Source organism: Corvus moneduloides, chromosome 7 (assembly GCF_009650955.1).
Source record: "Corvus moneduloides isolate bCorMon1 chromosome 7, bCorMon1.pri, whole genome shotgun sequence".
NCBI classification, from domain to species: Eukaryota; Metazoa; Chordata; class Aves; order Passeriformes; family Corvidae; genus Corvus; species Corvus moneduloides.
In genome coordinates, this window is record NC_045482.1 from 25,056,630 (window position 1) to 25,084,102 (window position 27,473).

General features: G+C 45.4%; 1 protein-coding gene across 2 annotated transcripts in view; it reads left to right on the forward strand.

The window, feature by feature from the left end:
• Positions 1-21,982, forward strand: part of MARCHF4 (membrane associated ring-CH-type finger 4) — a 105,701-nt gene extending 83,719 nt beyond the window's left edge. For both annotated transcript variants that reach the window (XM_032114758.1, XM_032114759.1), the window contains exon 4: positions 13,568-21,982. In XM_032114758.1, the coding sequence (XP_031970649.1) occupies positions 13,568-13,929 (362 nt within the window). In that variant the 3' untranslated portion in view covers positions 13,930-21,982. The remainder of the gene's footprint in view (positions 1-13,567) is intronic.
• Positions 21,983-27,473: the final 5,491 nt, after the last annotated feature.

Here is a 27,473-nt window from a genome sequence, read left to right on the forward strand (position 1 = left end):
TTGTAGAATAAGGTGTCGTTTGGGGTCAGGAGGACAGGAAAGCATCTCCTGTTAAACAAGGAGGAACTCTGCCAGTTAATGAGAGCATGTCACAGAGTAGGCTCAGGCATCCCCAGATGGGCTCCGAGGGAGAAACGTGTCCCAGGAGGGCCGTTAGCAGGCTGTGTGCGCAGGGCTGTGCCCATAGGGTTTGTGTGTGCTGGCCTGCTTGGGATCACACAGGCAGGCTGTGAGGCTGGCATGCTGGGGGGTTATCCCCAGCAATGCAAAAGTAATCTGATCTGCCTCTCCTTGGATCACTGACTGATGGGCTCTCCTGCTTTGTCCGTGGTCAGGTCCCTGCTCCCTGGCTCACCCTGCCTCGGTGCTGACAGCAGTGCACTTCTGCAAGCACTAAATCCTCGTGCTCTTTGAAGCTTTTCCTGCTCTTTCCCTGGCTGGTCCCTGATGGTATTTGCCTTCATGACTGCACTGCAGCTCAGCAGCACAAGGCAGGCAGAGCAGGACCATTCATTCAGCCGACAGTTCTTGTTGGCACACCATGGCAATCCATTACAGATCAGGAAATGTCTGCCTGCTGTTTTTAATCCTAGCTGCCAGAAAGAATAATCAGAAGCATCCAGCACGTCTGACAGCATCTCAGCACAACCATAGGTAATAACATAAGAAATCAATAGCCAATTAAAACTGATCCACAGCATTTGATCTTTCATAGTGCAGTGGGAATAGTAATTAATGGAGCTTCCTTGAAACAGTGACAATTCAAGCTTCCTGCCAAGACTAATGGGGTTTTGTTTGAAATGAGCTTTGCTTCCTAGAGGAAATGCCAGGCTGAAGTAGCCTTGGGGTGTTATCTAGCCAGGTCACTTGGGCCCTCGGCATTTAAAGGATTTAGGAGTCAAAAGTCACAGTGAAATAAAGAGAAACTGAGAAATGAGGTGTCTTCGGGGTCTTGGTCTTCATCTGTATTGATCCAATCCTCAAAAGGAAAGCAGATGTTTTCATTCAGGTCTACACAGTCCCCCAAAGTACAAAGCAGGAAGAATCACTACCGCATTAGGGAATCAGTTTTGAGGAAGCACCAAACCTGCATGTTGGCTTGATGGCACCGTAAAGGCAGAGCACAAGGCAGAGAAGTTCAGCAAACGTCTTTGGAGGAGAGACTTGACAGCAGCCCACACAGCAAATGTGTGTGGCTTTGACATACCTGGAAGAGATCTGTGAGAATATACAGAAGTCTTCTGTGCCTTTCAGCTTGATGCACTGCTTGCCATGCTCTCCATGCACTTCTTACCCAATTTGCGTGTAAACTGGACCCATCAGGAGCTAATTGGAGTGGCTAGATCCAGGTCCTATCTTCAGAGCAGGCAAATGGGATAAAGCTAGGCAGCAAAGTCACTTTTTCTTCACCATGAAACCCCAGTTTGCAGACATTCAGCCACAATGTGCACGCTTGAAAAACCACTGAGCAAATAACTGATCTATCAGCTGTCCAGAGGCTGTATAGACAGGAACGGTCCCCACAGGGCATGTTACGGGACTCTCGATCCAGCTGGGCAGGGTCCCTCCTGAGGAGCAATCACTGTGGGCCCTGTAGCTGGGCCAGCAGCAGAAGGAGCAGCGCTGCAAAGCTGATCTGACCACCGACTCTTTGGCTGCTATCCAGGAACAGCGGATGCTCGGCAAAATTGAGACAAGCCACCCCTCTGCCCCTGAAAGATGGGACCTATTTTTATCTACTGTTGCATTGATTGTTCCATAAGAGAGCAGAGGGGCAGCCAGTGTGTGTGCATTGCGTGCTCCCAGCAGCAGGCAGGGCTGCAGGGGCTCCGTGTGCCCACAGGGCCCCAGCGCAGCTCCGGCTGCTCTCCGCAGAGCCAGCGTGTCGCTGCTGAGCAAAGAGACACAGCTTTGGACCCTGTGGCTCTGAACCCTCTCCCTCTTTGCAGGGAAGGAACTTGGCTTCCAGCACAATCAGAGCAGCACCTGGGCTTTCACACGTGTGCGTTCAGCTCCACACTCCTCCACATCCATCTCCAGTAGGGTCCCACTGTTGCAACAGGGCTCCAGAGATGTATTTTGTCGTGAATAACCATATGGTGCTGTCTGCTCCAGTGGATCAGTGTGTTTAGCATTTAATGAGGGCAACATAATTAACATTTTTTTGAGGGAAAAAAGAAATTCTTTTGCCTTGTGAACTGCATCTTATGCTTTCAAGTGTGATGCATTACAATCAGAATGGTGCTTCCCTGTCACTAAATGCCTTGCCGAAATCAAGTGCCTGGTGTCTCTGGGTTAAGTTTCCATATGTGGGCAGAGGCACGAACCCTCACCTGCCTGTCACAACCTCTACACTATGGCAGGAAATTCCCTTGTAGGCATCTGGTAGGATCTCCCATGCCAGCTGCACAAATTGTGCTATCTAGTAAAGGATGAAAAAAGTCCTCAGCTCTGTGCCAGGCTGTTTTTCCCACAGCCTTCTGTCCCATCGCTCCTCCTACTACAGCCTGCATCTTCACAGACACATTACTCCTGGAGGTGGGAAGCTGTGGTCCATGGCAGGCTGTTGTGGCTGTAGCAAGAGAATTCAACTCCATGGACAAAGATGAGACCACAGGAGGCTAACCCCCATGAATAGTGAATGAGGCTGCTTTTGGTGTGTCCCCAGCTCAGTGGGAAGCCAGAAGCAGAGGTAAGAAGAGATTAATATGAAGCCACATTAATCAAGCTCTGGGATCACCTCTTAGAGACTGATTGATGATGGCTACCTACCAGCAGAGCCATCTTTCAGCCCAGATACAACAGGCTGTAATGAAGAATACTGCAAACAGGCCCATGGGCTAAGTTGCTAAACTTAATTCTTCCTGAAAGTTACTTCCTGAAGCAGTGCTTTTCTTCCTGCACCAAGACCCACCAATGACATCCACAGCCTGAGTCCGTCTGCCCCATGGCAGAGCGGGGTCCACAATATCCGCACTGTGCCAGGTGGGACAATTCATTCTGCTCAGCCACAGCCACATCAAGGACTTTTCTCTGTTCTCCAAGGCTCTTCTCCAGATCTTTGCTGCAGGCTTAGCCACTCTCAGCTCCTTTTACTGCTGTCATACTTGTGAGCTCAGCGTTGGCAGATCCCATAGGTGCAGGAAAACCCTTACCTGCCCCTCAGCCTCCATCAGAATTCACTCATCTGGATATTGCAGCCATAACGGTCTTCAGCTCTGGTCAAAGACCCTTGTATATTCAGAGAAGCAAGGATCAAGTTTTACCTTCCTCGAGATCCTAGCTAGTAATAGACCAGAAATAACACACCCTTGTCCTCTTGGCTCCCGCCACCTTCGTTAATTTTCAATAGTGCCTCTGTGGGAGAGGTGAACGCCTTTGCAGGGGAGACAGTGGGGTGAGACCTGTGGGGACACTGTCAAGGAGCAGAGAGAGGCTGCAGCACCCAAGCTGAAAGGCTTCTGGAAATCTCACAGAAATCCTGGGTTTGCAGTGAAAGATTTTTTTTTGTCATGGCTGTGGAGGACAAAGCAGCACAGGACAGGCTGCACCATGCTGTATCCCAGGATGACATTATCCCAACAAAAGGCTGGCCAAATTGCACCATGAACACCTTCTGCCTCACATCCTTGGGATGCCTTCCTGCACGTTGGAGGGGAAAGATGCCCACATCTCACTCCAGTGAGGCAGTAGAAGGAATCACAATGCACAGGCCAATGTGTGACATCAGAGGCACTCTCAGGTCCATTAATTTAGCCCATGTACCCTACATTACCCTGGGGGATGGCAAGGGTGATCTGTACTCACCTCTGTGTCTCTTCTAATTGGTTCCTATTCCTCTTAGTGGAACAGCACTTAGGTGACTGGAGTAGTCTGGAGGAATTCGGCTCAGACAGGACCTGCATCTCCTAGAAAATGAAAAAATTGTGAAACTATTCTCATTTTTCCTTACAGAATTTCATTTGCTAATAAAAGCAGAGAGGGAGGCACTAGTTCTACCTTCAAAAAGCAAATGTCATGTTTTGATCATTCTTGAACAAAGCATTCTGATTTAACATTTAGAGATGACTGCTCATGCTGAGTATTTCAAATTCAGTGTCAGAATTTGGAATACAACATTTAAAAAAATTCCGTTCCAAATGAAACATTTTCACCTGTCTGCAAATAAACGTGTGTTCCTCCATTCTGGAGAACAGTGCGACTTTTTCAGGTCTCACTCCAAGCAAGTGTGAAGGCAGAGTCCCAAGCCCTGCACAGCACAGTGGTGTTGTCCAGCTCTCCTAAAGGAGTGTCCCTGGATTGGCTGAGGATTATCATGATTGCACAGGCAGTGCTTTGGTAACATTAGCTATGGCATAGGAAGGTTCAGGACCCAGACCTGGAGGAATGATTTCCATTGTGCAAACATAATGAAGTGGAAGCCACATGCTTTTTCTCTTCTCACCATGAGTGTTCAAATCCATGGACTTCTGCAGGAAATGTCTGGAAATCTGAAGGTAGAAAAGACCCATAAAATCACCTAGTGATTTTATCACCTAGTGATTCACTGGTGAGACCAGTGAATTTGGCCAGTGCTCTGTTCAACCTAGCTTGAAATAATAATTTACTCCCTTCTTTTAAAGACCTTGCAGTATCTGTCATGCACACAATGAGTGTCTTTCACGTCTTGAACAAAGCCTTTTCATGATGTGGGGTGTTGCTGTTATATCCATCTTAAATTAGGAGAAAAATGGTTCCAAGAGGATCTACCCAGTCCTAGCTACAAAGCAAGGAGGGGAAAATTTAAGAGAGCAAGAGGGTGTGTGAGTACTGCCTCCAAGCTCTATCCCTCCTGTCCTGGCACAGTTATGGGTAGACTCACAAGTGGGAAATAGTGCTGGAGCGGCATGATTCAGAAGCAAGGGGTTGTTCTATTGGTAGAGCTCCCATCTCTATTTATTTAGTTGCTTTTTTCAAGAAGAGACTAATTTATTGCTGCCTGCATAACTACAGACTGCCCTTTAATCCTCTGCTTTATCGTGCACTGTGAATTAAATACCACAGGAGTACAAGAGTCCTTTAGGGCACAACATCCATTTTGCTGTAGCTGTCCACAGCCAGCTGAGTTTATAGGAGTACTTCAGTTTATATTTTCTCTATTGCCTGAGCAAGGATTTCTTTGGGTTTCATTTTACTTGTTTTCACTGTTATTACTTATTTTGGTTTAGGGTGGTTTTTATCACTGTTTTGAGGCAAGGGGTAAAAAAGTACTGGTCTGGGCAGTGCAGGAGGAGGAAGTTGTGGTGGTTGGTAGCTTGTATGTTTACAGCTGGAAGTACTGTGGCATCTCCAGGGCCATGGTGTTGCTGTGTGCAACTTCAGGGGTGAGTCCAGCTCCTCTGTCACATTTCCACAGGACACCTGATGTTATTTTCCCCTTGCAAACAAACCACGTGGGAATACTGAATGAAATGAAACTTCATTTCCATTGGACACCTCTTGTCAGCTCTTTAATTTTGCCAGCATTTCCTCATTTTGGGTCTTACCAGCTCAGCCCTACAGGGTCCAGCCTGTCTGTTGTGGGGGACTTGGCTGAGCAGGGCTGCCCTGGGATGGGGGCAGCACCTCAGAGAGAAGATGCATTACTTTGCAGACATAAAAGCTCCCCAAATGCTCCTACAACACCCTGCCCCCAGCTCCCATGAGTCAACTCAATTCATCCTGCTGGATAAAGCCTTCCTCCTCCCACAGCTACAAATGCCATGTCTGTGGGGTGGACTGCTCCCACTTCCACGAGGAGCCCATGGCATCCTGTGCACACAGGAATCACTGCTGCATACTTGTGTTACATGAACTTGTGAGATGCTGCAGTGTCACAACCTGGAAATTATTTCTTGCCCTGTAGCTTGGCTGCATCCTGCAAAATCACACTGCTGCCTGGGGGAGGGATGCTGCCAGCTCCACACCAGGCACTCCCAGCAATAATAAAAGTGCTGCCTATTCTCCCTGGCCCCCACACTCTGCGCCAGGATCACTCACCTGGTGGAGCAGCAGCTGTGGGGACTCTCTGAGGTGCCAGCACGCTGGATCCATCTCCCACCTGGCAGAGCTCTTGCTGCCTCTGGGGGTGGGTGTTAATGGCTGCAGAGAGCTTGGGACACAGCGTAATCACCTACCCAGGCAGGACCTGCTGCTGCCGTGGCTCTGCCAGATGGAGTGGAGGAAGCAGGGAAGGAGAAGGGCTCTCGCTGCACTTGCGGGGGGTCCTGGCTCACCAGGGGCTGAGGAAGCTTTGAGGCACAGCTGCCTTTCAGCGAGGGGAGACGAGCTGTAATAAACACAAGGTTTTCTGGTTAGTCAGCAGTTGAAGGTTATGGGCCAGCCTGTTTGTGCTGTAATGATCCAAAATGGAAGGGTCCAAACCTCCATAAAATACTTCCTCAAGTCTGGGAACAGCTTCTCTGTGCACACTGGTGGGAGCTCTTCCCTGGCCATGGAGGTCTCAATCTCTGAGGGGCTCAGTTTCAGTTTTGCTGCAGTCGTGGCCCTGTGGCCTAGGAGATCCAAGCATGGCATCCCACTGCTGGGAAAGCTGTGTGGCAGTGAAGCCTCGCTACAGTGAATGCACTTAGCAGAAGGACTGTTCTGTCTTCCCCAGATCCATGGGTTCCATGATGGCCATGTCATCCAGTGATCAACTGCACTCAGCAGAGTCCAGCCATGCAGATGTCCATCCAGACATCCCAGTTCTGCTGAGCCAAAACACAGTTCAGATTCATACACAATCAGTTATTTAGACATTAAAAAAAATGTGCATTCAGAATGATTGATAAGAAAATGCCTGATTATAATCAGCTAATTATTTTTCCGTATGTTAAGCATTCACTCGAGCTCTAATCATTATGAATACATTTTCAATTTATACTTTATCTCATTCAATGCTGGCAATTGCTAAGTTTGCACACCCTCCTAGTACAGTTCCAGCATTATTCATAGCAGACCTTTGCTAGATGTCTTGTGGACTAGACAAATATCGCTTGTCTGGTGTCTTGCAGCTTCCAGAAATGTCTAAAAGACAGCACCAGATGTTCCAGGTTAACCATTATGAACTACTCTTGTATGCAGAATAGACTATTCAGCTCTTGAAACATTCTGGGGACAAAAATTATATTTTGGAGGGTGGAGATGACAATTGTGAAGGAATCTATACTTCCTATTCGATTTCCCCAGAAAGCAAAGACTCCCTGAAAGTCTGAATGTATCAGTAGTTTTTATGGGAAGTGACTGTTTATTGAAAGCATTCCTGAGCTGAAGAAAAGTAAGATATGAGGATAATGGACTGCAGAAAAGCAGCAGCAACAGCCCCAGGGGAGCAGAGCAGCGAGTGTCTCTTGGGAAGAGAATCTGAAGGATAAAAGAGCTGTGAACAGCTCACAGCTGCCAAAAGGGATGATACTAAAGGCACAACAGCGAACTGTGCCTGTGCAGGGGAAAGCTCAGAAGCGTGGGAAGAGAGCACTGAGGCTGCATCAGGAACTCTTTGAGCACCCAAAATCAGAAGCTGCAATCACACAAAAGGAAAAAAGAATAACCTTCAACTAATGAAAAGCCTCTAGAAATCCCACATGCATGGGGACCTGTCAGAGTTGAAGCCCAAGATGACCATCCAGAGATTCAAAAGGCAGAAAGAAATGGGTGCATAAGCATATGTGAAAAAGAACAAGGCAAGTCTAAGAGCTCAAATAGTATTTGATACACAAAGGGCCAAATAGTTAAATGTTGCTTTTGTTTCAGTCCTCAAAACTTAACTAAAATAATTTTAATGAGGAGAAAGGAGCCCAGGGCAGAATCTGGAAAGAACAGCCTCAAAAATATTCAAATGAGTTAGCTCTGTCCTTGTCAGCATGTCCTAATGAACTTCAGAGGAAGCTGCAGAAACAGTGGCTGACCCATGAGCATTTCGTCATCAGGAACTTGAGGAGGATGCAGGAGGTGCCAGGAAGCTGGGGAAATGCAAGCAGAGTACTTAGCTTTAGATATAGTCTCTCACAGATAATGAAGGTAGGCACTAGGATCAAGGGCAAATCAATTTAACTGATTCATAGAAGGATATTGAATATTTTTTAGCTAACCAATTGGTGAGCACAGGAGTATAACCAGGTGTAATTTGGAAGGGTAACTGTACTAGTGGCTAAGAAGGAAGCTGTTAGTTTGTTGTGCTGTGACTTGGACAATGCTCTTGGTGCTTTGCCTTTGGATTCTCCTACCAGAGAAGCATGCTCTAGATTAAATAACTCTAATGCAGGTGTACAGCCAATGGAGAAACTGCTTTCTCAGTAGTTGTGAGTGGTGTGCTGTAAACTGGAAACACATTTCAAGCAGAGAGTCTTTTGGACTCTGCTCTCTTCAATATTTTTATTAATGACTTAGATAATTAAATAGGATGTGCTGTTACAAAATTCACAGATGACACTAAGCTTGGAAAGGCTGCAAGCACTTAGGAGGATCAGATCAGCATTTCAAATTTGAAATTATCTTGGCAAATTGGAGGAATCAACAAGATGTAATTGAATAAGAGAAGTGCAAAGTATTACCCTTAGGATGAGAAATCAGAATCCCAAACACAAGCTAGACCAGGCAGTCACACTGCTGAAGACAGCAATTCTGTGACATATCAGTTTATTTCATCAGGGAATCAAAAGGCAGGTGAGATGTTACAGTGCTGATTCTGCGCCTCTCTGGTCTGGGGACTGCACCCTGCTGGGGAGCTCACTTGCAGAAAAAGGGGGATGAAATGAAGAGGTTCTGGAGATGATGAACAGGATTGAGGAGAAGAAGGACATTACCTCATTCCTAGCCTGGTCAGCTCCGGGGCTCACAACTCTCCTGCAAATCAGCCCTAGTGCAGAGTCCCATTGATGCCATGATGTTGTTTTCGATTACAAAACTACCTCTCCCTGCTCCTCAGTTCACCCTCTTCCTCCCTTCCTGAAGAGCACAGCTCTGCAGCCTTGAGTGTCAGCCACAGGAACATCTAAGTATGCCAGGGTGTTCAAAGAACTTGTCATACTCAGCTGGAACTGACCTGGGCACAATGGTGAGGGGTGCCAGATACTAGGTACCCCTGTTCCTGTATTTCCTGGAACAGATCCTTCTGGCTCTCTTTTCCTGGTTTATCATCAGCCACTTTCCTGCTCTTAGGTCAAGATAAAAGGTGAGCAAGGATGGAGCAAATAGGATAAGATTAAGGCAGAAAGATAAATGAGGGCTGAGCTGGTGGAGCTTCAGAAACAAAAGTGGAGAAATTTGAGATTGTCACAAAAGATAAAGGAATTCACAGAAAGGGAGGGAAGGGTTTGTGTATGCAATGATGCCAATGGAGAGAAAGCCTGGCAATGAAAGTATTATCTCCCAGAAAGCTTGGTTTACCTTGGCCTGAGTCACCACTGCTGCGGAAGCAAACATTAAGCTTTGATCACAGCTGCCATAATCTTCCCCTGACACCCAATAATGAAAGCAACAGAAACAGGCTGAAGCATGGCAGCTGTCTGGCTGAGATGAAATTGCATTTGAAAAGGAAAACAAAAAGGCAAAGTGATGTTCTGCTGAAGGTGGAAACAAGAGGTGACAGGACAGGGGCTTTTTGAGAAGGTAACTGGCTGGAATGGACTGTCATTTTTCCTCCTGTAGATGAGTGTCTGTGCAGGGGTGAGGTGCCAGCCACTGTCAGCAGAAGCCCTGTTTTGGTGGTTTTCTTTACTGGCAAACAGGTGAAACAGATCCTGCCCCAAGAATTTACCCGTTTCTTTCAAGAGAGTGCATGGCAAGTGTTGGAATAAGAGGAAGGTTAATTTGAGGCTGAAAGTTCTGGGGGAAATATCACTTGGCAGCATAGGCTGACCATGTTCAGGAGTTCACTGCATGTCATTTCTGGGAAACTGCTGCTCCAAAGTTACTTTAAATTGGAGGCTCACAACCCCCTGGGTTAATCTCACGGGATGGTGGTACAGCAGCTGATCCCTGCTTCCCCATCCAGAGACATGAACCCAATTCCCTTGTTACATCTGCCAGTGTTCTTCCAACAGCCCTTCTGGCCCTTGAGCTGAGGACCTTTCTCTTGATCAGTTTTCTTACAACCCCACTGACCCAATTCACCTCTGTCTCGTCTAATCCCAAGAGATTGCAGCTTTTAGAGATTTTCAAATCAAGGAATTTCATCCAGTGCTGGTCCAGCCAGATCTCTACATGAGAAAATGGGAATGAGAGCAGCACATCATCAGTGCCCACATTCCATGGGAGTTTCATTTCACCAACACCACAAACTAGGGATTTCATGAACAAGGCAACAATCTGGACTAGCAAGTTTTGTGTACAACTCACAGAAATTTTCCTTCTGAAGAGGATGGTTTTCACAGAGGATCCACTGAGAACAGATTTTTTGAAGCAGAAGAGGGCGAGATAAAATGGAGAGGATTGGAAAAGGACCAGGACACTCCCAGTATTCATCTGAAGCTGTGATACAGACATTTCTCTGTTTAGAACTGTACAAAGAGAGAAGTTCACACCAACATGCAATCTTACACACTCAGAGGATTTGGCTTATGGAATAATAGCTTCTAAATGGACACCTTGAGTTGAATACAGTCCTTCCTGAAGGATTTCCCACCGAATTCTGGCCTTTAAATTGAAAACTTCACCTCTGTCGACAAGAATGATTCTTGAGGGAGGGGTGTTTTTGTTAGGGGATGCACGGAGCTGAGTGTAGGAATTCAAATCTAATTTATCTGAGGCAGACTAAATTTGTTTTGATGAGAGCATTAAGCATCCTGAAGCTTGATATTAACTGATAGACTCTTGCTTGCTCTTGGCACTTCCTCTTGTAAATGAATCACTGTTACTTCCGCTTCCATGCCCACCCCTCCACTTGGTTCCTTCTTAATTTTACAGCTTCCTGAACTTGACACTGGGAAATCGATAAGTAATTTAGAGCCCAGTAAATACAGATGAAAACAAGTTATTTTGTACTTTTATAAATATTTGGAAACCAAAACTATCTAAGAAAACAGCTGCTCAGTTGACTCAGCAACCCATCCATCAGCATCACACAGTTAATTGCATAAGATCATAAACATTTATAATTAGAAGGCAAACAAACAAGAATTTTATAAACAGCCCTCTTGAATCAGGCTGCGTGTTAAATATTTGTGATAAGGTAATTAAGAATAGATTTACAATCCTGGCTCGGTGTTTAATACTTTGTAGAATGGATTTGATTCTATGGAGAATGTTCTACAGCCAAAGAGAAAACATTTGATTTCAGCTCTTTTATCCCAGGCTTAAAGTGGTCTCTGAGAAACACTGGCTCTGTCATTATCAGAGTGGAATTTCATTCATTACAGATCAGACAGCTCATTTAAATATATGTCTAATGTCCCTTGTCATGGGCTGATCCACTTCAGGCCTGCTTCAAAGCTCTGTCTCTGTGGCTGGATCTGCATACAGGCTTTCTCTAAGTCCTGCTTTTTATGGTTGATGCTTTGATCAGACCACGTCAGAATTCTCAACCGTGTTTCAAAGCAGGGAGGAAACCCCATATTTTTCTGTTATGACATCGCAGGGTTTGGTTATGAAAAGCCAGCAGCACTGCAGGGTTACAGCTGTGCAATCTCAGTGGCCTGTAGGATACAGAGTAGAGCTCTCTCATACTGTAGTGCCCTACATCATTCCCTATCCCAAAATAGTCAGATCTGCATACAAGCTATCCAGTGGAGTTACTTCTACAGCCAGTGAGCAGGCTCAGCACCCCATTTCAGTGAATGTGAGAGTCCCCCCGAAGCTCATCTGTGATCAGGTCAGCAGGGCTCCTAGTTATGCCTTAAACCAGGGAGGCTGGAAACTCAGTCTGTAGTGAAGCAGTGATTTAAACACTTTAGCATCAGATGCTGACCCTAAGAAACCAAGTGGCTGCATCCCATCAGTGAATGATGGGGAGATCAGCCCTAAGGGTAAGATAACCTTCAGATATTGTGGGGTCTGATGAAGCACAGGTTTATTCCAGTAATCATCTGCCATCAGAAACTAGAACTATCTGGAAAAGGTAGGTGATGGGTGAAGCTGTAGCATTTGATTAATCAGAAATAGCTGTAAACCACTTTATTCTGTGGTGCCCATCATCTCTCTACACGTCGTTGGTCAAGTCAGCCCCTTTGTTTAGGCACAGTTTTGATTCTTGTGAGTCTTTTGTTCTTGTATTTTTATGTTTGCAACAGGAAGGCAAGAGAGCTACTCTTCTTAGAAATGTTTTTGATAATGATCCAGACCCAGAATGGTGAAACCATCATCATGAAGGACAATGAAGCCATCCCTGCACTAGCTCACCCAGTCCTACCTTCTGGTCTGGCTTCAGTTCTGTGGGACACAAAGGCACTTTCGTAAGAGACAGATGGCTGCAAAGCAAGGACACTCAGAGCCCCCTCATTGCACATAAATCCCATTCTCTAGCAAAGCTTGTGAGTTATATTACAGTGTGCCAGCTAAGCCAGTCTACAGATGTTGCAGCTTCCTCCAGCCAGTGGAGAAGAAGACCTGTGTTGCAGCCACTAGTGCTTCCGAAGAGTCTAGCCACAGTCTGGCAACTCCAATAATAATAGCAGAGCTTAATACTCAAGTACTGTCATCATCCAAGCAACTAAAATTATTCAATTCCTTAGTTCTCTTGCAAGGGTGGGGAGGATGATGGAGATAGCTGGGAGACAAGGTAACTGCTGGGTTACTGAAGGGCCTGAGCTGCTCCTTCTCTTATGAACACAGAGACCATTAGCAGTGCGGTGTCCTACAGCCCAGAGCCATCCCCAGACATCAGCTCTGTGCATTTGGGTGGGCAGCAGGACACAGGCACTGCCTGCACACTCTGCACACACTGGGAACTCCTCTGCCCTTTCTGTCAAGCGTGCTGAGCTCCCCCTTGAAAGGAGGCAATGACGTTTGATGAGGTACCTGCTCTGCAGGTGAGCAAAACTTTGCCTTGGGTAACAAACTACTTCAGGGTATAGACAGACTTTTTTTCCACTCAGTTGCTGCCTCTGGCCTCCACGTGTGTGTCTGCTCTGCTGCTGTATGTGTGGGGAGAGATATGGGCTGTGCACACACTCGGCACTGGTGCAGCAGCCGTCACTGCCACGTCAGCTCCAGTTACACCCCCTCCAAACACACGTCTGGGCTCAGTGAATCATGCCTATGCAGCATGCAAAATTAGCCCAGTGAGAGATAAACCTTGGGCATTTGTTGGTAAACAGATACTCTTTTGCTGTAAGAGCATAATTCACTGTGCTCCATTTACGATCCATTTATCGATGGCTGAGATAAAACTGTAATCCCTTTAATTCAGGGAAAAGGGGATCCAGCAAAGGAGGAGCACCAGTGCTCTGCCTGTAAGTAATTAAAATACAGGATTTATCATTGAAAAAGCACTGGCTGAAGGAGAGCTGAGCTTAACCAGTTAACTGGGGGAAGATGCTGGGGTAGGTTTATGGTTCTTTCTAAAGTTTTGTTTGTGTTTTATGTTTATTTCTTCCCCCCTTCCCTCCAGGTCTAATAATACACGAAGGGCCCTCGGTTTACCGGATTTTTAAACGGTGGCAGGCGGTCAATCAGCAGTGGAAAGTGCTGAACTATGACAAAACAAAGGACATGGAGGAGCAAAAAACAGGGACCAGGACAAATCAGCGCCCCTCCTCCCAAACCACCCACTCGTCCTCTGCTGGTGGTACAGCCACTAACTCCGCTCCAGCCGACAGCGGGGCACGGGCTGCCGGCCATGCCACAGGCACCCTCTCTGACCACCACTGTGCTTATACCATCCTGCATATACTCAGCCACCTGAGGCCTCACGAACAGAGGAGTCAGTCTAGTAGTAACAGAGAGCTCGTCATGAGAGTCACGACGGTCTGAGCCGAGGAATTCAGGAGGCCTTAACACGAAGCGGAGGAGACAAAGAACTCATAAAGCAGAGGAGCATGGTGTGCCTTTTTCTTTCTCTTTCCTTTTCTTTTTTCTTTTTTTTTTCTTCTCTCCTTTTCTTTTTTCAGTAACTGCACAAGATATAAGAGGCGGCACCTGGCCAGCTGAGGAAAAAAAGCAGGTGGAGGGAGAGCTGCACACTCATGCTAAAGAGGTTAATGTTTTCCAGCCTGTTTAAAAAAAAAAAGAAAAAAAAAAAAGAAAAAAAATAACAACACAAATCACAAAAAAACCAACAAAACAAGTGCAATACAGACTACAAACTGAGTAGGCAGAGTTCTGGGGAAGCAGAGGAACAGACAGTTTAGCATGTCTTACAAATCCTATTACCTGGAATAGGTAACGCTCTGTGCACACCCCCCGTACACACACGCACGCGCACACAAACACACACGTAGTGTGAGATTTATGAAAACGTGGAAGGGAACGAAATATTTGGAGTGGTTTTATTTTCCAGACTCCGATTAACCAGGGCTATGAGTTGTTTTGTTTCATGAGTCACTGGAGCCTTGTTTAATTTACCATGGGGTATCTGAAGTGAAATGGCTGGGGATTTTTCAGTATTGATTTACAGAAGAGAGATTGAATCATCTCACTAAGAAAATCTTAACAAAATCCAGGCATACCCAAATTTCACCAAAAAGCCTGTTTTTTTCATAATGTTCCTGACAAGGGGTTTGTGAGGGTAGAACTGGGAGGGGGGAGGGCGCTCCATGACCTTTATTCGACGTATAGGCATTTTTGGCAAATTTTGTACAAACGTTCCGCAGGTGTTTCAAGCACAAGTACTGGTGTGATTCATGCCTTCGTAACCCCAAATCCAGCATCTAAACCTTGCCACCCACACACATCATTTTCCATGCAGACATTCCAGGTTAATTTCCTTCCATTCTACTCCAATCACAAGAAGCTGACCCATCTTTGGTGGGTTTCTGCTCCCTTGCTGATTCAGACACTCATGCATTTAGAGATGTACTTTTTTGTTTTGGTGTCTGTATCCCTGCTGCTCAATTTGCAACAGTCTCACTCAGTCTTGTAGGCTGATCCTTTCACATCCAGTCTGTTAGTTTATTACAGAGTCTATTCCATTCAATCATCCAAAAGAGAGTTAGTCTGAAGAGGGAGCACAGTTGCTGACTGACTGTGTAGCACTTCTAATAAGCCTCCTTCTCTGGGATATATCCTCGAAGGTATCGGTTGCTCTTCAGGAACATTCTCTTTCAATGCACAATGGCTGAATCATTTGTGGATATTAAAGGGACACTGTCAAGTACTTTTTAAATAGTTTTTAGGGTTTGGGCTTTTTTTACTCTCCATTGTTTGTAATATTCTCTTACAAGCTTGAAAATAAAATTTCTTTCCCTACCGATTTTGTCCTTTTCCATTTGGGCACGTATGGTTCTCTCCACTCACCCCATTCCTTTCACCATCCCTGTCCTTCTCCTCCCCACCTTTCTTCTGCGACAGAAGGAAATCCATATTTCTGATTTCCTGCTGACTGTCCTCATTCTATGGAGGGTATGTCCCAACTCTGCGGGGTTGAGTTATTTTGCAGCTGCCACAAAGGAAGCATAAGAGCAGGAACCCTAAAAATATGGAGGTTAGCTAATTGAGGAGCAAAAGCTCAGCTATCCCAAAACAATGACCCCATAGTGATCAAGCCTGAACCCAGCTCCCCCCAAAATCAAGATAAGGACTTCAGCCAAACTGCATCCATTTAGCAGCAGTGCCAAGCAACGTTGCACAATGGCTGAATGCAGCTGCCCTCCATCATCATACCAGCACTTCTCACAGCTTCTGTGGAGACAGGGAAAATGTGGGCTACCAGCTGCTATGGCAGCCAGGCTGTCACAGGTCAGGTGTTTCTGGACCGGAGAAGGTGTCAGACTTCAGCCTCTGTGTTTGAACATGGCAGCCATTCTGCAACGTTTAAGATGCAGGTTAGCAGCTTAAGGCAAGGTCATGTTTTTCACCTCGATTACTTGACAGTGTCCCTTTAAATATCAGAATGCAACAGAACAGGTACTTCTCTGGCAGAGAATGTGGGAGGTGAAACACCGTCCAAGAAAGTCAACTTGCTGAGGACCAGTGTGAAACAGCATGGTTTCTGAGGCCACTGTACCTTTATCTGACCAGATTTACTATCTACCAAAGAGTGCTTTTGGCAGAGGGGAGAAAAGAGATGGTGGTGGGCAGAGGGAGAGGGAAGGGGCAGTTCCAGTCATCTCTGAAAGTAGCTACCCCCAGAAGGAAGGTGTTACAATGAGTGATCTCTGGAAGAACTGCTTCAGTGGAGAGAAACCTGGCCAAAGCGAGCAATCACAGCAGCCTCTCACCCCTATGCCTGTTCTGGAAGCTGTCCTCATTCCAAGAGATGAGTAATAATAGTGTTTTTGGGGAGGGGGAAGCATACACAGATGAAGGGACAGCTGTCACCCATGATGTCGTTTCCCTCCCTGCCCTCCACTCATTTAAAATGGAGAAGTCAAATTCCTTTAATTTGGCTAACAGATAAAATTTTATGAGGTCAGAAGCACAACTTGCTGTGGAAGAGTGGTGTACTCTGAGCACACAGGACTCTGCATACTCTCACTCCAGCTCTGCCACTGACTCTGTAGCCTTGGGCTGTTTGGCTCAGTCCCGCCTCCACGCAAAGGGGGAATAACAATACGTACCTACCTCACAGGGGTGTTGTGAGAATCCACGTTGGTAAAGCCTGTTGAAGTGCTAAGTCTACCACCGGTAGCCACGAAGTGTGTGGTGGGGGTGAGCAGCGCTGCCCTTTTGCTGGTTACAGTCTGAATCACAGCGGGAGTTCCATCGGCCTTCTCCTGCTTGGAGACCCTCCTTGATCTGAAGCGGAGGCTGTCGTCCGAGTGCCCTCTCCTCCATTGCATGACATTTTAAGCGGCTGTGAGGTGCAGGGTAGTGACAGACATGAAGTCCTACTTGACCAGGGATTTGCTACAACGTTTTCTATATCTGTGGGGTTTGTTGGTTTGTTTTTTCCATATATTGTGCTTAGAAATAAACTTTCCACTTAGGGCTGGCGGTTTGGGGTCTATTCTGTTGCATGGCAATGTATACAAGTCTTATTGTCTGTCTTACTGTGCAAATGATCCCGCAGCCCAGTTTCAGAGATGGGCATGGTCTGAGCCTTTTCACAGCGGCGTAAGACTCAAAAGCCTGTCTAGACTGTTTAATATTTAAACAACACTATGAACTTGTCAATTGTATGTGTTCTGTGCAATACGAAGCATGTCATTAGCTGGCTTGATGGGCAGAGGGGCTAAAGGAAGGTCAAAACTTGTTCAAAGAGCTTCATACATGTGCCAGCATGGAGCCAAAGGGCTGCCACCAGCAAAGCAAACTCGGGGAAGCCATTGGAAACTGTTTTCAGAGCAGTTTATTCCAGAACAAGGTACTTCTGAGTTTACGAACTTCTAGGCTGCCAGCCTGAGAGAACAAGTGCAAATTTAGTGTGGGGGTTGGGGTTTTGAATTCCCTTTTTCTTTCCTCCCCAACGTTTTGATGGCAGAAATACTGACGAGGATCTCTTCCTTCCATAGCACAGTTCTCTCATCTCCCACAATCTCCTTGTGCCGTCCCCTTTGTGCTACTATGCAGGACTTTCAAAGGTGCAAATGGAGACAGTACGCTCCCGAGACATGAAAAATAAGTTCTGTATTGGTGATTCTAGCAGATAGAAGAGATGGGGCAGAGCCATGCTACAGAGGCATCTCTTCTTCCCCATGTCTTTCTTCTGGTCATGTCTGCTAGGTCCCTGAAGAGACGTTCTCTGTACTGTGTTACAAAGCTGTCAGATCACCTTCCACTGACAAACAAAGCTTGCAGAGTTTGGCAGCTGTTTCTCCCAGTGGAGAAAATTCTGGGTCCTATCACTGTGGAGACCCCTCAGTTCTTGGGCTTTGTGGTCCTCCAGCATTGTTTGGGGGTGGTCAGTGTGGAGGACTGTGTTCAGCCATCATCAGAAATCGTGTGTGTATGGTCCTGCTCAATCTTGTGATTTCTGCCAGTTCCCTGATTTTCTGTCAGCTTTGACAGGTCTTTCTGGTAATGCTTTTCTGGTTATGCTCTTCAGAGGTGTTTTGCTCTGTGTCAGTTGCCAATGCTATTCTTGCCTACCAAAACATCAGTGCTGGCCTCCAGCTTCCACAGCTCTTCCATTCTTGCCATCCCGTTTCTTGGTAAATACTCACTGCCAAGTTCAAACCCTCTTCCTCTGTGCCTGCAAGGGGTCAAGCACATGCTCTAACCCAAGGGTCATCAGAGAACACAGGGACTATTAAGAGTCTTTATCAATAAGCCAAACTCTATAACTCTCAGTCTTTGATATATATTTACTTTGCCAATCTCAGTGCCTGCTGTTAATTGGTTGCTACAAACAAACCACTAATGCTGGCAAAACCCATAAACCCAGATAACACTTGATTTCCAATTTAAAATGTAAGAAATTATGGGCTGTTTTTCAACCAAATTGGGTGTGTTCCCTGTTGTGGTTTCCCAAGCAAGATGATGAAGAGGTCCTTGTTTTACCTTACTATGATGAAATGGTCAACCCAAGGAAAGAGGAACTCAGCAGCCTTAGATTTGAGTCAAGAGAAGTGTCGGCTGTCCTGTTTTCACTCAGGGAGACAGGAAAATACTACTCATGCCTGCCAGGTCCCTGGCCCTTCTCAAAGCCCTTGATCTGGCAGCAGTAAAACACCAGAGCCAATGGCTGTAGCTGGAGGACAGTTCTGAAGGCTTTCCAGTTTTGAAGACCATCCTCTGTCCACAAGTGGTGGTCAGTCATTCAAGCATCCTCTCTTTGCTTTCCTTGAGAGAAAAAGATTGTTTTGACTTAGCAAACCACTACTGCTCTTCAGTGTAGGATGAGGCTGCACCATTAGTACCTCCAACCTGTGGTTCATCCACCAGGATTCCTGTGCATCTCCTTGTGAGAATGCATGGTCAGAAGACCTATTCCTTCCTTTTAACTCTTTTATGTTGGTCAAGCACTTGGAGGAGAACGGTCAGCAGTGCAATTGCCTTAGTGACTACTGGCTGAGTATCCTGATCTCGCCTCCACTGTCACCTCCCCTGTGACTGCTCCTTCTCATTCTTGAGGCAACAGATGCCTCATCCCCTCTGCCATCCCTCGACTCTGGCCCTGAAGATCTCCTGAGCAGACAGAGAATTCCTCCCAGACTAGTTTTTAAGTCTTCTACATCCTTCATGTTTCCAGACAGGCAAATTCATTCCACTGATAAACAATGACATTCGAATCCTGAGGGGACAAGCAAGTGTAGGAGCCTGTTGCATTGACCTTCACCATTTCTTACATATTGAAGGAAATATGGTGAAAACACCAATTGGTTTCCTCCATTTGGCAGCAATGGACCAGTGGCTCTAGGAATATTTCCCTCAATATTGCAAGTCTGACATGCAGCAGTTACTGCAGGTAGTCTTTGATCTCACATCTATCATGTTGGATGCAAGGAGAGCAGAATGTGATGGTTCTGTGCTGTTCACACAAACATCTAACACTATCTTAGTTCATTATTCAAATTACCTGCAGGTCAGTGGGTGAATTTCTCCTTTGATGAAAGAATGATGTTTTTTCTTCCGGAAATGGAATTGCAAGATAAAATATATGTAAACATATACATATATATTTACAAATGTTATCCTGAAAACATAAAGAAGAGAAAAAAACCTAAATAAACCTGAAAGAATACTTGATTTTTTAATAAGTCTTGACAGGAGCTAGGGAGTTGCTGTGTGGAAAATGCGACTTAGGGTTTTACTTCATGCAAAGAGAAGACAGAAGAGGGAAATGCTTTTATGCTACTTTCGGGCTATCTTTGGTTCACACTCATTATTGTGTAGCATTTAATTAAGACAGAAGTATGTGGAAAGCAGACACTCAGCTCCAGCAGCAGGAAACAGACTAAAGACCCCTCAAACTTACCTGAGCCATACTCAAACAAGCACAATGATGCAAAAGCACAAACACCTGCCATCACAACTGTTTGAAAAGAGATGGATTTCTGAATGGGACAAGAACCCAGACAGAAATTCTTTTCCAAGCCACATTGTCAGTATTTTTCCCATATTTCTTATTTTGAAAAGGAAGAAAAAAAAGAAAAAAAGGAGGGTTCTGATACCCAAGTCTTAAAGAAGTAAGTAACAGTAGAGAAGAGGTACTAAGGGAAGATGCTCCTTTATATGTTATGTTATGCATCAAGATGTGCTTTGCCAAACAGAATTAGGACATCACATTCAGTTCCCTGATTGCTCAAAGAAAGTCTCAGTGACTGAGTCTGCTCAAGGAGACTTCCTAGAGTGTAGCCTTCTCCAGAGCACCAGAACTCCCTTCTGGATGGGATAGCTGGCATCAGGCTGTTTGCCTCCAGCTGCACTCCTCTGTGGCAGGATCACCACCTGTTGTTAGCAAGTCACTGTTGGGCAACTTTGATCAGCTGATATAGGTTATGATATTAATAATCACAAAAATGGCACATGCCCATCATGGCCCTGCAAGTGACCTGTCTCACCCTTTCACAGCTCAAGTTGGTCAGAGAGCTACTCTGCTCTTTGGCCTTCATCACAGGACAGCTTTTCTTTAAAATCCAGCCTGTCACACTTCTCTGGGAGTTTTTCTACTACACTTTACAGAGGTTCTTTTTCCTATAAGGATGAACAGACTTCTAACTAACCCACCTGATCTTATTTTCCAGCTAGAGAGACAAAAATCAATGTTCTCTGACCAGCTGATCTTAGTACCTGTGCTCTTAAAAGATTATATTTCCCCTCCCCTTTCACTCACTGCTCCATAACCTTCTCTTTCCTTTGGAAAGGGGTGATTCATTGCTACCAAATGGTAGAACATCTCTCTGAGATGGGACAGCCCTTCTACTCCTTGCTAATAGGCACACAAACCTTCCTCCCATCCCTCTAGACTGATGTGGCCAGCAGAAGCCTTTTTCATGGAGTTTCGCTTCTTGATCCAGAAGAGCAACTGCTTTCAAGCATCTCCTTCACTGCTGTCAAGCTGTGGGATAATGGCATGGGGAATCCTTTGTTTCTTAGCCTCAGGGTAACTACAGTGGATGATGTACCTGAGCCAAAAACACGGTGAGGACAAAGTACTTGTGTTTTAGACGGTGGTAAACCTGGATGAAGCTTGCTCTGATGACAGGAGAGCAAGAATCTTTGTCAGCTTTATACAGTAGCAAATAAAAATGGCCTTGTTCCCTTGTGTTTTTAGCTCATATACATCAGCTCTCCATTATAAACAAACCCTTTTGTAGGCAATGTAGGCCAGGCCTGGGGAGGAAATCTTCCTCTTTCCAGAAGCACAACCAGCCCATAGCTATGCATCAACCCCTTCAGGACTTTTTGCCCGTGAGAGGCTGAGCGCAAGAATGGAGGTAGCTAGCAGGGATGGCAAGAACACGTCCCTGGATCTTCATCCCCAGTGGGCAAATTTTGCATTTCTACATGTGAGTCCCCTTTGAAATCACTCCTAAGGCCTCCTTCACTACTACAGGGTCTGCCCAGGAGAGGAAGCAGTGTCTCTGCATGGATCCCCCAGGTCTGTTGCTGAGGTCCTCATTCAGGCCTGCAAGAATCACTATGTTCACTGAAGGTTGAGATGAGTCAGTGATGTGTCCATGCAGAAATACTCTCTTTGAGACTGCTACAGAGATGTCTGTGGGGTTGGGAGGGAGGGGGTGGTTTTCTCCAGGGCAGGAAGCACGGAGAAGGGAAGGCTGCAATGTAAGAAAAAATCAGCCACAAGGGAGGGGTTGACTAAGAGGAATGACCATGTCGACTGTGTTACTGTCCCGTCATTCTCCTGAACCCAGAACGGAAACTTCCAAGTGCTCTTCATGAGCTTACGTTTATTAGAAAACTATTCCTGGGTGTTCAAGATTGTTTTCTAATGAAAATATACATAATAAAAAAATAAAATTCATGACTCTTGGTAATCTTTTCCTTTCCTCTCTTCCATTGTAACACATTGTGAAATTCACCTTCTTTCTTGTTTGTTTGCTACAAATAAAAGCTCTTTCTTTCTGGTCACAATCCACACAGGGTCTTACACAGTAAACTTTCATCTTCTCTTTACACATCAGAGGCCAAGACTTCACATAAGGAGATTTGAACAAAATTTCAGGGCTCAGCATGCATTGCACAATGTGTTAGCACTTTGACTTATCATTTGTTTATGGCATTAAACAGCAAAAATCATGTACCAAACATCACTGTAAGGTTCCTGTGTAGTGTCTTCCCTATGTTCAATGTTCAAGAGAGAAGCTTGAGGCAAGCATGGTAAGTACATGCAGCTATTTTCAGAGTACCCACCCTGATGTGCTGTGTCCTTCCCAGGGACTGCACAGAACTGCCCTCAACAGAGAACATCTGCTGTCCAAGCGGTGCTGGAGTCAACTTCTGCTCCAGGGCTGTATCTTCTACAGATTGCTATGGGAACACCAGGACACAGGGAATGCTCAGAGCAAGTGTGCACAGGGAAAGGGAGGACAGTGGAAGCAATCACCAATGACATGGTTGGAAGGGGATGGTAAGGAGCTAGGCTAGATCCACAGCTCCGCTCCTGAGTGCACGTGGCAGCCAAGCTGTACCCCAGGACATCTTCTGAGGCTGCCCCTTGTTTCTGAGATGCCAGGTGAATGCCTAGAGCATCACTTGTCAAGGTGATGTGCCCAGAAGCCCAGTGCCATCAGCCACACAGCCCTCCTATCTCAGGAGGAAAGCAGGGACAGTGTTTCACCAGAAGATGGTCACAAGAAGCTCTGAAAACTCTACTTGTGCCAAAAGATCACAGAACTTTCCCATGCTTGCACATGTGAGGATTCTGCTCTGGAGAGTTAGGCAGTCTGTTCCTCATCCTTCCCCTGGAACCAGATAAGTCCTTTTCTTCTCTCACTTTTTTTTGTTGGGTTTTTTTTTTAATACAGGTCTATTCCAGTAAGTCTATTGAAATGCAGAGAGAGACAGAGAGGGAGAAAGGAACAAATGGAGAAAAGGAAATAGGCAGGACAAGGAGGTGCCTGTAAAGAAACAGCTGTGCTAATCAGAAATGGGGGACTAAACAGAAGAAAGAATATGACAGTGGGAGAAGGGTAGGACTGGTAGAGGGAAGGAAGATACGTGGAGTGAAGAGGTTGGTGGCAGCCATCAATTACTGCAGCAGTAACACTGATGGTTTGGAATAAAGAGAACAAGACAGGCCCTAGAGGATCCTCAGGGAAATGAGGAAGAAGCCATGAAACACAGGCAGACTGGACTTCAAGGAGCCCTCTCCAACCAGCCTTTCTCTGAGTCCAGTACCAAAACTGGTTCTTTCACAGACTGCAGCCTGACAAACAACCTTCTTACTCGATCATATCCCCTGATTAACAAAAACCTGCATCACCCAGGCTAGACAAACACAAATTACTGTACCCATCATCTTACCTCTAACCCAATGATTCTTTATAAAATGTATTATTCCTAATTCAAGGTGGCCTCCAAGGGCTAGTTTTATTCAGTGCACACAGCTACATTGCTAAAAGCCATCATGTGCCCTGCACCTGCTCAGACCAAAAGTAATTTCCAATACCAGCCAACCACGGCTCTGCTGAATTGTCGCAGCTGTAACACACTGTGGTCTTTGCCAGCTCAGTGGATTTCAAGAGAAGAGGGATACTGAAACACTGGGTTGCACTACAGGGATGTAAGGTAGTCTGTAAAACTAGGAGGTTCGAGTGATATTGCAGCCTGGATTCCCTCACACACAGGCAGGAGTGTTGCCAAAACATTGGGATCTGAGCTCAAGCTGCAAAATTCACAGCAAAATTGCAAAAATCACAGGCTCGAGAGTAAAAAGCCTTTGAGGCAAGGTGATGGCAGGAAGATGTTTTAACCCCTGGAAATATGAAAGTATTATGGTTTAGAAGTGGGGGGAGATTTCAGAACCTATACTACAATGAATTTAGGTATAATCTCAGTGGGAATATATTTACCTGAATCTTAAAGAAAAAATAATCTGGTTTGAGAATTTCAAGCAGCAAGTCAGTGCCTCCTATCCTGAAGCTACTGGCCACTCCTAGAGGCAGTACAACAGCTGTCCACTCAATGGCCAGAGAATGCCAATCTCTAAAGAAGATGGCAAACAACTGTCTGCAATTAAGTCATAAAATTCCCGTTGTAATGTAAGTCTATCAGACAACAAGTTTATTAATTTTAAATGAGATCACCTAAGGGGCTGACATAAACCTGACTGAAATCAGCAGGATTTTTCCTCAGGCTTGAGTGGGCACATAAGATCAGGGCTGTGCCCTTGGGGCATTTTGTACTCCCAGTTCCTCAGTACTCAGTACTTTTCTGGTTTTGCAATCCTTAAGCAAAAGCACAGGAGAGCAGTTAGTGGATCAGCTCTGTGAGGTCAACTGAGCCTGTCTTGCTGCAGGATTTGTAAAAATTACTATTTTTACCATACAACCTCCAAAACCCCATCATGCCTCCCATTTAATTAATAGCCTTTAATTTTAAAGCATCATGTTTGCAAAAACAACTTGTGTGAATTGGCATACTTATGTCCAGTCATGCCTGTGTGTGTAAAGATGTGCCTGTGGGGGGTGGCACTGCTCAGGCAGACACAGTCAGTGCAAGGCCACCTGAGATGACTCCTAGCATGCGTTGTCTTACTGCCCCATGAACTGGCATCAGCCAAAGTGGAAACATAGTTAGGTACCTGCATCTGCAGGGGAAAAGGCCCTGTTGACAGGCAGTTACAGTAGATCAGCTGAAATGTTGTGAGTTCTTACCAAGGTCAGTTACATTTGTAAACAAGACCTCACATCCTCAAAAATAGCCAAAAGTAGCCCCATGCATCCAGGCAAGAGGCAGTCACAGAGTTGCACACCTTAGAGAGAATAATTAAAATATTCCGCTCATTCTCATTTCAGGTTTAGTTGGGGCAACAAGCACTGATTACTCAATGTAAACAGTGCCCTGGTTATTTAATAATAAATAATGTTATATTAAATAACAACAGGCATCCATAAACTCACTTATTTTATATACTTTTTTTTAATGCCCAAGCCTTCTCTAATTTGTGAATGCTGTGAACCTTATTGCATCACTAAAGCCTTATCAAACCTTAGAGCAGTCTCAGGTCAGAGCATAATGGATCATTTTCAAAGCTACAGCTGGTGTACAGGGAAGCAAAATCATTTCACTGGAGTGCCACTTTCACATACAATCCATGTGTTTATCTTTTCCATTCAGATAAGGTTTCTTGGTGGTGAAAGATGCCAGATCTGGAGCTGTCTCTGTTAACAGCGCATGGAGTGACCCTCAAAGCTCTCTCTGTCCTCAATCTCCAGTAACCACCTCTGCAAGCTGAGCAATGCTTAAGGCCATCTATTTCCACCTGCCTTTGTACATATTTAATGTAGTCATCTACAGCTACAGCTCACCCAAATTTATACATCTAAAGGCCACTTGTCAAATTCTAAGCTTCCTCAGTAATTATCAGAGAAAAATAGGTGCCTCCTAGGGATTATTCATCCCAATTGTATTCAGCACCAAACTGCCTACACAGTTGTCTAGTATGATTTGAGATGCTTGACTGGCCTCCACTGTCTCAATTTTAAATTGACACTTATCTCTAAAGTTGGGAAAAAAGCACCCACCCCTCTTCTGCATGTACCAGGTATCCAGCAGTTGCATCAGTCATCTTTCCCCTGACTTTATTAATCAGAGGGAACAAGTTAGGCTGCCCAAGCTGTGGTCCCCAAAGCAGTTGTTTCTTCACTTATCTTACTGAAAAAGGGAGAAGGAACCTATGGCAGCTGTGAGGTTCTCCTGCCATCCACAGTCAGTGTGAGACCTGAGCTAGCAAACCTCTCAGCCCTGCAGTTAATTGTGCTTAGGGTCCACAGCTCATTACATCTGTTGCTTGCAATCTGCCTCCTGTTCTCAACTTATGTTCTGAATTTGCGAAAAGCATTAAGTAAAATACTGTTCAACATTTCCTAAAAGTAAAAAAAAAAAAGCTTTTTAGGCCAATTTAGGGCCTCAAATTACTGTTATCTCCTGAAAATTCAGGCCTGAATTTCTAAACTCTCAGGGGAAACCCAGCATTTTTAAACAGCAAATTCTTCAAGGCTGTAGATGAAGCCTGGCAAAAAGTTGTTCTCTAAACAGCAAGGCAGCTAGTCCTATGCCTGTCACCATTTGTGACTCTCATCATTACAGCACATCTTGCAACAGAAGCATCTTTCAGATGTTTTCTTGTTTAAAGCCTGCAAAAAATCTTGAGAAAACAGAAAAGGAAAGGTATAAAGAGGCTGAGTACCCAGGCAAAATGGAGCAAGTAAAGCCACCACAGCCAACAAGCTGGCCTGATGGAAAGCACAGCCTCATGCTAAAGGATAGCCCCTGGATTAGAAATCATGCCTGAAAATGTTTAACTAAGGCATTTGCCTGACAACCAAAGCAAACAAGAAGAGGCACATGAAGGTGTGTTGAGGCTTTAAAATACTATTTGCAAGGTTGAAGGAGATCAGAGGCTCAACAAGCCAAAGCTGCTGGTGCCCATTAAATTTTCCAAAGTAACAAATCTGCGAAAGGGAATCACTCATGATCTCACACAACAAGGAACTGATGTCTACCCAGGAGACATTCCTTGGACTGCCTTTCTCAGCTACCCAAACAGCAATGCTCCTCTCCCATCACTTGACCTGCAGCCTGTCTCAGCCTCCCATTCTGGAAAGCCAAGACATGCTGTTCTCCTGCAGGGCAGGAGCAAATGTCACTGACTTCCCATCCCCCCCCAGCAAGTGGGCCATGGGCTGAGCTCACAAGCACTGGCACTGGTGGGATCAGCCCTGACCTGCATGTGCACATCAAAGGGTACCAGCAACCCTGTTCCTTGCCATAGACTTGATTTGAACACATCATGTTACACTGAAACTACAGCCCAGGAGGCATTTGAAACACCCACAGTATGCTCTCAGCACTCTGTTTCTGAACATGTGTAAAAAATCCCATTACTTTACCTCCCCAGAAAAAAAATCCACTGTTGCTTTTGGCATCTGTCTCCACACTTTTCTCTGCCTTGTGGTGGTGGTGGTATTTGCTGCTGTTACTGAGATGCACAAGATTATGCAACTGTCTAGCATTTTGATTTAATCAGCTACGGGAAAAAAACCTGCTCCAAATTCTATTAATAACTACCAGCCAGCTCCCTCCATCCCTCCCTCTCCAAATTCCCATGGAAGGAGGATCACAGGCAGATCCCTGCAAGCACAAACTAGCAGCCTGACTGGATCAATAACATCCATGGTGCCAGGAATCTGCAATGAATTCTGGGTAATTAATCTGCCAGGGAAAGACAATCTTAATTAAGAACAGCCAAGCTGTTCTTTGCCCAAACCTTTTGCTTAATAAAGTCACAG